This window comes from Martes martes (genome assembly GCF_963455335.1).
Source record: "Martes martes genome assembly, chromosome: 5".
Lineage (NCBI taxonomy): Eukaryota > Metazoa > Chordata > Mammalia > Carnivora > Mustelidae > Martes > Martes martes.
In genome coordinates, this window is record NC_137892.1 from 118,239,531 (window position 1) to 118,253,016 (window position 13,486).

Below are 13,486 nucleotides of genomic sequence, written 5' to 3' on the forward strand. Positions count from 1 at the left end.
TTCAAGTTAAATCACCAGCAAAAATATAATCCAATGCAAAAGCTATTTTATTCTGGAAAACAAATCCCAAAGCCTAGTCACTGATACTACATCCTGTCCAACAAAAGGGATAAATACAGCTGGGCAGGTGGCAAAATCCCATGAGTCTAACCACAGAATTTGGTAATGGAAAATATATAATATGATCAAATATTTGGCATCCTTTTTTATTTGGAGATTTGGTTTTTATTTATGGTCAACTCATCTGAGATGAAGAAACCTGGCGGGGTGTTTGTCATTTTTGTCTCCAAGTTCCCCTGTGAGGGTTCCCCTCTGGCCTCGTCCTTTAGCACTCACCTCCTCCATTATGCTGGTGATAATTGATGAGGAGAGGGATGGAGTCAAACACATACTTCTCAGCCACATAGTAACGCTTGGGGTTGTCATTCGTTTCTTTGATGTGATAGTGCTTTATACAGGGGTTGTTCTCACTGAAACAGATGAAACATAAATGTAGTGGTTATTAATAAGCAATATTTAGACACAAACATGTCTACTGGTATCAGACCCCTATTAACTTTATTTTTTATCCTCTCAGAAGGATGGCAGGTGTATTAACTTGTGTGCCCGTCTTGACAGGGTGGCCCTGGGTGCTGGGGTAAGAAGGACTCAGAGGCTGCATCTAGACCCAGTTAGAATCAGTGCCATGATGGGCTGATGATGCTTCCTTTATAGCCATGGAGTGGGGAACGTTCTCGTGTGTGCTACATGCTTGCCTCCTCTGCTGTGTGGAGCAGACGGGAAGGGAACATTCTGGACCCTTAACACTTACGTGACTTTACAGAGCAAAGAGTTAACTTAACAGCCCCGAATGCTCTCTTTAGAAAGGCCTGCTTGCAAGGTTGCCCCGTGGCTGGCATCTGAGAACTGGGATTTAGGGAGGGCTCTTACCACTGTCTAACTGATAAGGATGGCTGTTCCTAAATTGTTGTGGTTTATGTTCCATGCCTGCTTTTCTTCTGGGACAATGCAATTTTGCTATGTGCTAGGCAGACGGTGCCTAGGTGACCAGCCCCCACTGAAAACCTTGAGCTCTGGGTCTCTCATGAGCTTCCCTGGTAGACCCCATTTTGCCCTTGTTGTCAAAGCTTGTTGTGGGAGGAATAAAGCCTGTCTTGTGTGACTCTGCTGGGAGAGGACTCTTGGAAGCTCATGTTTGCCTCCCTCTGGATTTTGTCCCATGTGTCTTCTCCCTTTGCTGCTTTTGCTTTGTATTCTTCCACTGTAATAAATCTTAGCCTTGAGTATGACTGACTGAGTCCCATGAGTCTTTGCAGTGGATCACTGAACCAGGATGTGGTCTTGGGTGCCCTAAGCATAGACTTTATTTCTCATTCCTTCTCCATCCTATCTCATGGAGCTGCAGGTCACTGTCCCCATTGTCCCCAGCCATGGCAGAGGCATAGCCCCTCTGTGATGTGCATTGTCTTCTTTCCCATCCCTGGGCAGGAACCTTCTTTTCCAGCGGGCCCTGCTCCAAGCCTTGCTTATGTCCTCCTTCTCCAAGAAGTGATCCCTGAGGACACCCCAATCATTTTTTTTCTCTTTTCTCTTCATTCTTACTGGACTTTACGCATTGCCAAACTTCTTTTTTCTTACTTATTTTTTAATTAGAAGAGAAATTGAGACCTGGATAGGCTCTTAGACATTTGTTTTACCGAGCAGGAAACTGAGGTACAGAGAGGGGAGACAAGCGGGGTCTTGCAGTGAGCCGGCTGGAGCGTGATGCTGGCGTGGCCGCGTGAGTTGCCATCTGCTCTTTGAGCCTTGTTTTTTCCTATTGTGGAAGGAGCATAGTAACGCCTGCCTTCAGAACTTGTTAGGATCAGAAATGATAACATTCTGGAACATGGTAAGGACTCAGTAAATGGTAGGGAGCTTTATTAGCCAAGCCAGAACCAAAACACGGATCTTCTCACTTCCGGCTGAAAGTATCTTCTCCGTTAGCTGTGGGTTGTATTATACACTCATCAACTGCAGCTCAACTACTTTATTTCTTTAGAGCTCTGCATTCAGGGGTGCTAACTTAGAAGAGAACCTGGCGTCTGGACCCAGTTCTATTACTTTCCAGCGAAACAACTTCAGCTCTGTCCTTCACCTCCCTGACCTTGGCTTTCTCAGAGGGAGCAGGGAAAGCACACCATTTCTAGTGAGCTGACTTGGCACCATACCTTACAATGGCTTTGGTGAAAACAGACACGGTGTATGTTCCCGGGGTCCTGGAATCTCGTACCATGAAGGCTCCTTCTTTGCCCTAGAATGGTTAGAAAATACAGAGGGTTAGTGATCCCAGGAAACCAGCCTCATGCCTCCAGCTCCACTGGCTTGTCTGTGAAAGGAGGAAAGACAATACGTCAGCTTTGCACAGAGCACACTTTCAGCAATACTGGCTACCGTTTCATTTGTTCATTGAACAGGTATTTCCTGAGGGTCCTATCATGGATCAGAGACGTCTAGTGATGACGTAAGCAGGGAATGAAGACAGATAAATGGAGCTCTGTTCTTTTGTGGCTCCCCACATACCAGGCTTGTACAGATGTTACCCACCCCTCACTACAACATGCAATCTAGATTTTATATCCTCAGTTTACTGATGAGGACACTGTGTGCCGCAGGGCTGAGGTGACTTTCTCACAATCCATAGCTAGCAAGTGGCAGACCTGGGCTTTGAACCTTGAATGTGGCAAGTGAGCAAAGCTCATGTTCCTTCCATTGCTCCATGATGCCGCCCCTCAACACATGTTAGAAGCCACTTCTCCATTCCCCTCCAAGGGCACAAAGCTTTCTGATCTTGAAGTTCCGTCAGTTCCTTAATGGGAAAGTATGTATTAGCCCCTTTCTAGAGTGCTGATTTTGCTGTGGGCAAAAGAGGGGAAAAACCGTGAAGTTCCTCGTCTAATGAGGGAAGTAGAGAGAAGGGAAGGCCCCGAGAATGTACTCTTCACCCCCGCCACCCCTCAACAGTTTTGCCAGTGCTGATGGAAAAAGTACAAGCAAATGCATACGTCACTATGTTCATTCCCGGTGGGAACTTTAAGTCTGAACTCTGTCTGGAGTACTTAATGTCTAACACTCTGTTTCTATCCAACTGTAAATTTGTGCCGGTAATTTTTGCAAAACCTGTTATTATGATCTACTTACCTTCAACACGGTGAGGGCCTCAGGTGAAGGCCAGTGAAACACATGAGCCTCATGTGTGTGCCACACATACTGGTAGCACATGGAGCAAAGCGCATGCAATTTAGAACAATGTGAGTTGTTCCCCCAAGCTCCAAAGTGGATTTTCTACACACAATAAAAGCAGTATACACAGATGGCCATGCTAATTGTTTGACTCCTAGATTCCCAGCATTTTAGGATGTCTAACAGCATTCCCGGCCTCTAGCAACTGGATGTGAGACCCTGCCAAGTGTTCCTTGGGGGACAAAATCATTCCAGTTGAGAACTATGGCTCTGGCCTAATTCCCTACACCCCTGTGTCCCACACTTTGTTGATTATCACGGTCATCTGAAGAAACTGAAGCATAGAACAAGACAAAACACCAAAACAACAACAGACAGTGAACCATGCTTCACCCCTTACCTACACACTTAGAATCTCTAGGACTGGCACCCTGGTTCCTGAACTTTCTAGAAGCTCAACATGTGATTCTTATAGACATCCAGCTTTGGTCGCCATTGACTCAACTGGACATGTAGCTCTTACTTATAATAGACCCGACGAGTAGTCTCTCACTCTCAAAACAGCATTAAAAGTTAGAAAGCTTGGGGTGCCTGGGTGGCTCAGTGGGTTAAAGCATCTGCCTTCGGCTCAGGTCATGATCCCAGGGTCCTGGGATCGAGCCCTGCATTGGGCTCTCTGCTCCGTGGAGAGCTTGCTTTCTCCTCTCTCTCTGCCTGCCTCTCTGCCTACTTATGATCTCTGTCTGTCAAATAAATAAATAAAATCTTAAAAAAAAAAGTTAGAAAGTTCATCCAGAAATATAACCTGCTACCTCTAACTTGGCCCTAAACCTACAGGGGTGTGTGTGTTGGGAGCAGGGGAGTTGTGGGGGCAGCTGGGGACAACTGGCCCTTATATCATTGTGCATTCTTGTCAAACCTATAATTTACCACATAAATGTGAAACTCCCAAAACTCTTCTTAGATTTCCCTCTTCTGGGATTTCAAGGATCTATTTTGAAAATCAGAGTGGGGGTGGAAGGTGGGGGAAGTAGACGAAGGGGGTCAAAAGGTATAAACTTCCAGTTATAAGGTAAATAAGACCTGGAAAGCAAGGTCCAGACTGATGACAATAGTTAACAGTATTGTACTTTCTATTTGAAAGTTGCTAGGAGAATAGATCTTAAACATTCTCGTCACAGGAGAAAACAATCTGTAACTATGTGAAGTGATAGATATTAATGAAACATTATATTAATCATTTTGCTATATATAGATATCAAATTATTACATTGTACACCTTAAACTCATCACACACATATATATATGTATATACTGATAAATATATATGTATATATATTTATCAGTCTTATCTCTATTAAAACTGGGGGGGGGGAATAAATTTGAAGCTGAGACCTGAATCTTCAGGTCCCTATTGCTTAGCCGTGGTCTCCCTATCCTAAGGCTGTAAATTTGGGCTCCTCTGGCTGCTGCCTGAAAACAGGGCAAGAATTGAGGAAAATGCAGAAAGCTACTGTATTTCTTTTTTCTAAGACATCCTGAAACAGTCCTAATATTCTTTGTTCACATAGAATTTATTTTCATAATTTTTATTTCATGATTTCTTTTTAAATCTAAGAAAATCCATTATAATCTTTCTGGAGGAATATAAGATCTTGAGTCTGTAGTTAGCATCCCACATTACCCACAATGCGTTCTGTTTAGAATCTTGGACACGGTGAGAGCAGACGAGTGCTAAACAGATTCTTATTTTCCATTTCTCAGATATAAATGTAAACCATTTATCCAGTGAAATTTTAAAGACCCTTTTAACATTTGCTTACAAATCCTCCTTTAAAAAGCTTGATTTTCGGGCGCCTGGGTGGCTCATTTGGTTGAGTGACTGCCTTCGGCTTGAGTCCGGGTCATGATCCCGGACTTCCAGGATCAAGTCCCGCATTGGGCTCCCAAGCTCCTTGGGGAGTCTGCTTCTCCCTCTGACCTTCTCCTCTCTCATGCTCTCTCTCACTCATTCTTTCTCAAGTAAATAAATAAAATCTTTAAAAAAAACTTTTTTTCTAAAAAAACAACAACAACTTGATTTTCCAAGCATTAGAATTTTTTCCCCTTTAGAGTCAGTAGCTTATTTGATTTCTAAAATAAAGGCGATCTATATGACATCAAAAATCCCAGATTAGCTCATTTGATTTTAAAATAGCTTTTGAGGGGCCCCTGGATGGCTCAGTATGTTAAGCCTCTGCCTTCGGCTCTGGTCACGGTCCCAGGGTCCTGGGATCGAGCCCCACATCGGGCTCTCTGCTCAGCAGGGAGCCTGCCTCCCCTCTCTCTCTGCCTGCCTCTCTGCCTACTTGTGATCTCCCTCTCTCTGTCAGATAAATAAATAAAATCCTTAAAAAAATAAAATAGCTTTTGAAGCATAATTTACATACTATGAAATGCTCCCAGTTCAAGCATGCAATCCAATAATTTTTAGTAAACTGATAGAGTTGTGCCATTTAATCTAATTTTAGAACATTTCCATTATTCCCCAAATATACCTCTGTTTTATTGGCACCCCTGCTACACTAATATGCTTTCTATCTCTATAGATTTGCCTATTCTAGACACTTCATGTAAATGAAACAATATAATAGGTGGTCTTTTGCACTGGGCTCCTTTCACTTGACATGTTGTTTACAAGATTTATCCAAGTTGGAGTGTGCATCGGTACTTTCTTCCTTTTTATGGCTGAATAACATTCCATCATATGACCATACCACATTTTGTTTATCCATTCATCAAAGGACGGACATCGGGCTGTTCCCACCTTGCGGCTACTGTGAAATGTGAATCGCGTCTGGCTTCTTTTACTTGACATCACGTTGGTGAGAGTCATCCCTGTGCTACATGTAGCAGAGTTTGTCTTCAGAGATTTCCCCCTTTGCCAAATACTTAAGCTTTTTCTCTTGCCTCAGTGGAATGTGATGGGTTAAACTCAAGGCAGGAAGAAACCAAACTTTAGCAGGGGAAGTTTTTGTCTGCAAATCTCAGTTATTCTAAAATGGGAAGAAATAAACCAACAAAAAAACAAACAAACCTCACAACAATAATAAAACAAACACAGATGTTTATCTAGTGTCTATAAAGGGGGGGGTGCAAACATCTATTTAATTGGGAATGTTTTATTGTTGTTCTAATTCCTCCAAAGAAGCCATTATTATTATTTTTTAAAACTGTGATCAGAGTGGGGCCCAACTATTAACAAGAGTAATACACAGATGTGAGAAAAAGGGGAGGTGAGGTTTGCAGTCAGCTCAGCTGAGCATGGGAGGCTCAGAGCCCTTCCCCTACTGTCATTGCTCTAAGTAACATTCAGGGAGGTGACAGGAAACTCTGGTCTGGGGCTGAGGCAGTCTAGAGTTCTGAGGAAAGCGAGGCATCTAGCATGTGCTTTACCGCCTACTTCCTGTAAGGGGCTCGCTCAGAGGAAGTCACAACCACCAAGAACACTGGAGCTTAAAGGGTCTTTGCTCACATCACCGCCATGCAAACGGGCACTGACTTGTACAATACAGCCGGAAGGGGGGCCCTCATTCCCTTGGGACACTTTCAAGTTCTCAGTTTACCTTGTACTAATTTACCTAGAAAAATAAAGAGGCAACAATAGGGAAAATGTCATGGAGGTGGTGAAATATATTGATGGGAATTATGGGGATGGGAGAATACAAGTTAACTCATGTATTACCTTACTAACCGTGTGTGTGTGTGTGTGTGTGCACGCGCGCACGTGTGCACCTGTGGGGTTGTGTATGTATGCACCCGTCCTCTAGTCCAGAACCATGCTACCGACTCACACTCTGAACTTGGCCTCAGTTTACTCTTCTGTAACACAGATGTTCTTTGAATGGAATTCTTACTTTACCAGCCTATAATTCTGTGAATTCCAGGTATTTCCTGATTAAATATATGAGCTTTGGTTTCCTCATCTGTGAAATGTACAGTTGTTGGGAGAATTAAAGCGCATAGAAGATTTCCTGGAATCTGTCAGAATAAGGACTGTTAGGGCTGTCGTTAACCATTATTGTCACGCGCTATGATATACCATCTGTCGGAAGTATTAATTCCACTGTTTGCCTTTATCTGAGATAAGTTGACTTATTAGGAGTCTTTTGCCTTCTTTCTGCCCATATGATTTAAAGGTGAGTTTACAGAAGGTAATCTCAACACACAGCGTAGGTTCCTGCAAAAGCCAGACTGATAAGTCACAGCCTGTCATGTGGCATTACACTTAGGAGAATGTCACTGACACATTCTGGAGCTGGTTGTTTTCTTCTCCTGAAACAAATCCATTATTAAGTCAACATTGCATCTTTAATGACATCTTTGAAATAAGATAAGCCAATGCCTTGGAATAAGGCTACCGCCTGAAATTCAGGTCACCCAATGTGTGTGAGGCTGTAAGGTATGGAATACCTGCTCCCGGGGAATTTGCCCTCTACCTAAATGGATTAAGAGAAGAGAAATTCCTGAGGCCCAAGGCAGAGTGAGAAAGTACCACCGGAGAAATAATGACACTGCACCATAAAGGTTCCAAGGCCAGGCTACCACATTCCACGGCCAGGGAGAGGGAAAGCATGAGAGGCTTCTTAGAGGTGGTGTTATCTGAGAAGTTGATAGCACGGCATAGGACATGCCTTTCTGCGGTTCCCAACTTGGGTAGGTCCCAGGAGAACCACCTGGGGGCCACCTCCAGAGCTTCTTCCTGGTGAGGGCTGGAGTTTGGAATTTATATTTTTAAAAAGATCCCCCAACGATGCTCCCGATCAGCCAGATTCTCTTTAAGCATGGTTGTTTTTTGTTTTGTTTTGTTCTGTTTAAAGGCTTTATTTATTTATTTGACAGAAAGAGATCACAAGTAGAGATAGAGGCAGGTAGAGCGAGAAGAGGAAGCAGGCTCCCTGCTGAGCAGAGAGCCTGATGCGGGGCTTGATCCCAGGACCCTGAGATCATGACCTAAGCCAAAGGCAGGGGCTTAACCCACTGAGCTACCCGGGCACCCCTAAGTATGTTGTTAATGGAAAAACACTTGTGAAGCATTTGCTGTATTCATTCATTCAACAACTATTTGTTGAGCAACTGCTTTGTCATACATCCAGTTTGATTTTCCAGGTGCAGCAGGAAGATAAAGCCTTTACATCCTAGTGGAGCACTGTGGATGGGGCCGTACGTCAGGAGGTCTCGTTAATAAAAATATATCAATCCACCTCTTCAGGGTCCTGTGCTTGTCAGACAGATACTAAACACACCCAGGAAACAATTCTGCTTTTGTTTCAAGCAGTAGACGATACAGAGACTCACTGAAGTTTGCCCTTATATTACCCAAGGAGGTAAAGTGTTCAGAATAGGAGCAGGGAGGAATGTTTCAAGTGCCCCAGCAAGCAAAATGTGTTTAAGTGTCTCCAAAGTACTGCTATAAAACAGGAAACCTCTTCCGCTTGTCATTCATGTAGGCTGTTTCAAGTGCTCCATGGGTAACACTTCATTAACCAACGTGTGATTGAAAACAACACAACCGCACTTGTTCAAACATTATAATTCAAGGTTTTAATTAATTTTGCAATCCTCTCAATTAGTTCTCATTGGTCAGGTTTTACTGTGTTATCTGATAACACAGGCTGGGGAGCTCAGAGCTGAGCCGGCTGCCCAGGCATCACAGGTTCGACTTGGAAAAAAATACAGATTCCCAGGGACTATCTCCGGAGATTCTGATTCTAGCTCTGGGGCGGGGCCCACTCAGATTCTGGATTTTTACGAGTTTCCGGGTGATTCTAATGCATGACCTCCTGGGGATCACAGGAAATGATCTTAAGTGCTGAGTTGATGTGGAACCAAGGAGAAACCAGGGTCTAGCCATGACTCAGCTCAATTCTTCTTCTCCCCAACGAGATGTGACTCCTTGGAGTCTTATCTGAGCTCCGAGTTCACTGAAAGCCTGCCTCATACTCATAGTTTATCTTGGATTATCCTCTAACTCTCTAGTTTGTCTTGTTTCCCAGCAGAGTCTAAAGCTTACTGAGGCCCAAAGATCCTGTCTCAAGCACCCCTACGGGCTTCGTCCTGTGCTCAGCAAAATGGTAAAGTATTCGAGTTTATAGCCAGTGATTGTAATGAAGGAAATGGTGTGCACACAGCGTAGGTGAGGTGGCACCTAACGGAGACACAGATGGCGGCGGCCAGAACACAGGCGGCCTCTTGTGCCTCACTCCCTGGTAAGCACGAGTCCTTTGGGAAATCCATAAACAACTGAACTTCCTCTCTTTGATGAGAACAAGTTGCCCAAGGGCAGAACATCTCACCTTGTCCTCTAGGCTAGCTGCTTGCTAATTGGCAACTTACTCAAAGAAGATGGGGTTCGTTGCTACCGGTATGACTGTGGGTTTTCTGTTTCCCCACCACCTTTCCTCTTTTAGAAATTCTATTTTTGCCTTTGATAGGATGAATCAATCTGTTACCAGCTTCCCTTTCTACAAAAGTACATAGCATGCTAATAATTAACTGTATGCCTTTAAATTATTCTTTGATAATATTCATCAACCCTCCACCTTCCCATCACAGCCTTTCATTCCCTCCCTGGCATGGTCCTGGGTTCCCTTGTCTGTGGCTCATCCTTAAACACTGTGCAAATAGTGGCTACCAGGTTGGGTGACCAGCTGTCTTAATTTTCGCAGGACTGAGCAGGGGAGGGATTCCTGGACACAGGACTCTCAGCTGGGACACTCCCAGGCAGACCAAGATGAGTTGGTCACCCCACCTGTATTCTGTGCAGGAAAGATCTGCAATTTAATTTAAAATTCTTTAAGATAGGGTGTCCGGGTGGCTCCGTCCATTAAGCGTCTTCAGCTCAGGTCATGATTCCAGGGTTCTGGGATCGAGCCCTGCATCGGGCTCCTTGCTCAGCGAAGAGCCTGCTTCTCCCTCTCCCTCTGCCTGCTGCTCCCCCTTCTCGTGCTCTCTTTCTCTCCTGCTCACTCTCCCTCTCAAATAAATAAATAAAATCTCTAACAAAAATAAAAATAAAATAAAATAAAACCCCTAAAGATAGGAAAACCTTAAGATCCAAACTGGAAAATGTCATATGGTGAAATGGCAGGAATAGGGTTGACATTTTGGCACAGAGAGACTAATGCTTCCATTAACTCATACATACTGTACTGGTGTCACCAGTGAGGCTAGTGTTGGGCACAGGGCATTAACATCGTCTGAATATCAGACTCACCTGGAGAGATTTTTCTCTGAATTGCTAATGCCTAGATTCTACCAACTAGATATTCTGATTTAATTAATCTGGGGTGGGGCTTGGGCATTGGTATTTTAAAAAAATGTTTCCCAGGGGATTCTAATGTGCAAATAATCCTGAGAACAACTGCTCTAGGCATATATGCTGGTAAATTCATTGACTGCTCTGTGGAAGACCTTTTCTCAATAACTCCATGCATTTGGTTTCTCTGAAAGAGCCATAAATATATGCAATTTTCAGTGCTGCTCAAAGTGCGGTCTGCGGATGGGTGCCAGTTGGCACACTGTTGCTGGTCTGCCACCATAGAAAAAGAGAAATCGAGAGTAGGCATTTAGCAATTTTTTTTATAGTAATCAGAGTAATTTTATGTCTAATGAATCTAAGACTAATACAAAATTGAACTTGCATTTTTTTGTGTCTTTGCTTCTTTATTTTTTCTAGTAGTTCATTTTCATTTCTTTTATAAAATATGTGTGTGTGACAAATTGGAAGTTGAAAACCGACCACAAAAAAGTGAGCCATCAACATAGATATTGGAGAGGCGCTGTCTTGGAATAACAAATGGCCTTCTGGTCCAGGCAGAGAGGGCTTGCCTTGGGTGCCAGTCACCTGATGGCAGCTGCTGGAGCCCCATGTTGTGAAGGATTCCAAAGCCATACACCATGATCAACGGTGTCATTTAAGATCAGGAGCAAAGGGTAACAGCATGAGTACTGGGTAACTGTCATCACCGACTTAATCCAACACTCGTTCTGTACTCATTGAGAAACTAAGGTCCAGGAAGAAGAAACATCCCCCAGATCACCCACTGTGTTCGTGAGAGAGCAGGAACTGGGACCTGTACTTTCCCCACCGCACCCTGCTTTCTCTTTTCTCATCCCTCTCTCCTTTTATTCTGACATCGCTGGGCAAGATCAGTCCTGCTACTTATACAGCATGGCTCTTGAAAACTGGTGCATTAAAAAAAAGTTGAAACAAGGGATGTATTTCTTCTGGACACACAACCCAACCAAGTAGTATCTAAGTCACACTCACCCCTGACCTCACCAGAGAAGCAGGCAAGGCAAGCTAGCCCCAGGGCTCCCTGGGGTCAGGCATCGTGGCTGGAAAGGCCACCCTCCCTGTTGTCACAGTTGCATGTCAACACCAAGGCCTTGGAAGCTCCCCAGGTTTCTTATCCAATTATATGCTAGTTTCTAAAAATCCCCAGAATATTTCCACTGGACACGAAAACCACTGTAATCCAGTATGTCAGCTTACCGCACTGGCGTAAACGACAGCATGGCTGGAAAAAAGAGCACTGTTCATTTTATCTTAAGTCAAAAGGTAGGTTAACGAGACTTACTGTGTCCAAAAGAAGTTTTTCAGCTTTGTCTCGGCTGATACTCTTATTGTACCACCTGAAAGCAGGAAAAAGTCATATGTCAATGACAGCTGAATTTTTTTTATTATTTACTTGTAAAAGATAATGCTAGAAAATGATTTGGTTCTTTTCTCTCTGTGCCAGTGCTTTCCAACTCAAAAACAAAGGCACAAACCATTTCCAGGTAATAAAATGTCTAATTGGAAGGGAACAAATGAATCAGAATTGGTAAAGTATCAATAGTTTTTGAATCTGGGTTTTGGGTATATGGAGGTTCATGATGTTATTCTCCTTACTTTTGTGCATTTGGTAATTTTCCATAATAAAATTTTAGAAAACCTTCACCTTCTCCATTTTGTAAGTCAGTGGGTGGTTATAAGTAGGATGATGCTAGGACAGCTATAAAAATTGAGCACAAATTTGAAAGTTTAGTCTTGTAAAGCAATTGTGGGATTTTCCTCTTTTAGACTGGTTTTCAAGATCTTCTGCAAAGTAATTATATGATTTTTACAATTTTGAGGTCTGGTGAAAAAAAACCCTACAAAATGGTAAGAAGAATGTGAGTGATTTTTAGAGGTGAAGTTTTTGAATGTTGCTGGTAATTCTTGAGCCACCACCTGGCTTCCTTGGCCACTTATTAGATAAGAGGGGATAGAAAGATCATCAGTTAACAATCAGTTTCAGGAAAGTATAAACCCCAGAGGAGAGAAGTTCTGGGTGGGGAAGGAACATTACTTATCAAACTTGTGTGGCTACTAGAAATCAGCTGCAAATTAGGGAATTAGTGGATGTGCCTGAGCTTTTGAACGTCATGCAACTGAATGGTACTTTATACCTCGGTGGGCTCTTGTAACTTATCCAGCTGAGGGATGGCAAATACGCTTCATCTCATGTGCATGCTCTGAACAATTAGTCATAGCTGTCTAAAGCTGCACACCTGAGCTCAGTGGGTACGTGTGTCACTAAGAGTGATGTCTACCCTAAGCTCAGGAGCAGGGAGGGAATGCCAGTTAGGTGCCTCCTTCATCTTGTCTGACTCTTCATTTTAAAGGAAAGGGATCTAAGATCCAGCTCGGTGAGGAAACTTGCCCAAGGTTATGCCCCCAAATCAGGGCAGAAGACCTGAAGCCAATCAATGGATGTATCAAACCATGATTATGCTCCCAGATGGTACATTTTTTAGTTCTTATGCAGATGTCATCTGAAACTAGACAATATTAAGTTCAAGGATAAAAAAAAATCATCATATTGGGTATCATACACACACACACACACACACACACACACACACTTCTAAATGTCTGGATGTTTGCTTGTGAGTCATATTATTCTCTAGCTGTGATCCCATAATCTGAAAAATGCAAACCAACAGTGTATAGAATAAATAGGGCTCACAGACAGTTTTGCTTCTATGGACCAGTGTTTTGTTTTGTTTTGTTTATGACCTAAAATACCTTTGGGAGAAGGAATACCTTTTTTTATTTGCCCCAGGCTCCACCATTCTCTAGTGGTTTATACTCTGCTAGAATTATGAGTTTGCCCCCTCCATCATAAATGATGAGAGTCTGATTAAAAGCAAAAACAAGCAAAACTTTCCAACTTAGTGATCATTTGAAATAAATGCC

General features: G+C 43.1%; 1 protein-coding gene across 1 annotated transcript in view; it reads right to left on the reverse strand.

The window, feature by feature from the left end:
- ITK (IL2 inducible T cell kinase) overlaps positions 1-13,486 on the reverse strand; it is a 66,073-nt gene that overhangs the window by 14,358 nt on the left and 38,229 nt on the right. The window contains exons 8-10 of the mRNA XM_080803731.1: positions 11,844-11,898; positions 2,211-2,293; positions 337-470 (exon numbers count right to left, since the gene is read on the reverse strand). Of these exons, the coding sequence (XP_080659857.1) occupies positions 337-470; positions 2,211-2,293; positions 11,844-11,898 (272 nt within the window). The remainder of the gene's footprint in view (positions 1-336; positions 471-2,210; positions 2,294-11,843; positions 11,899-13,486) is intronic.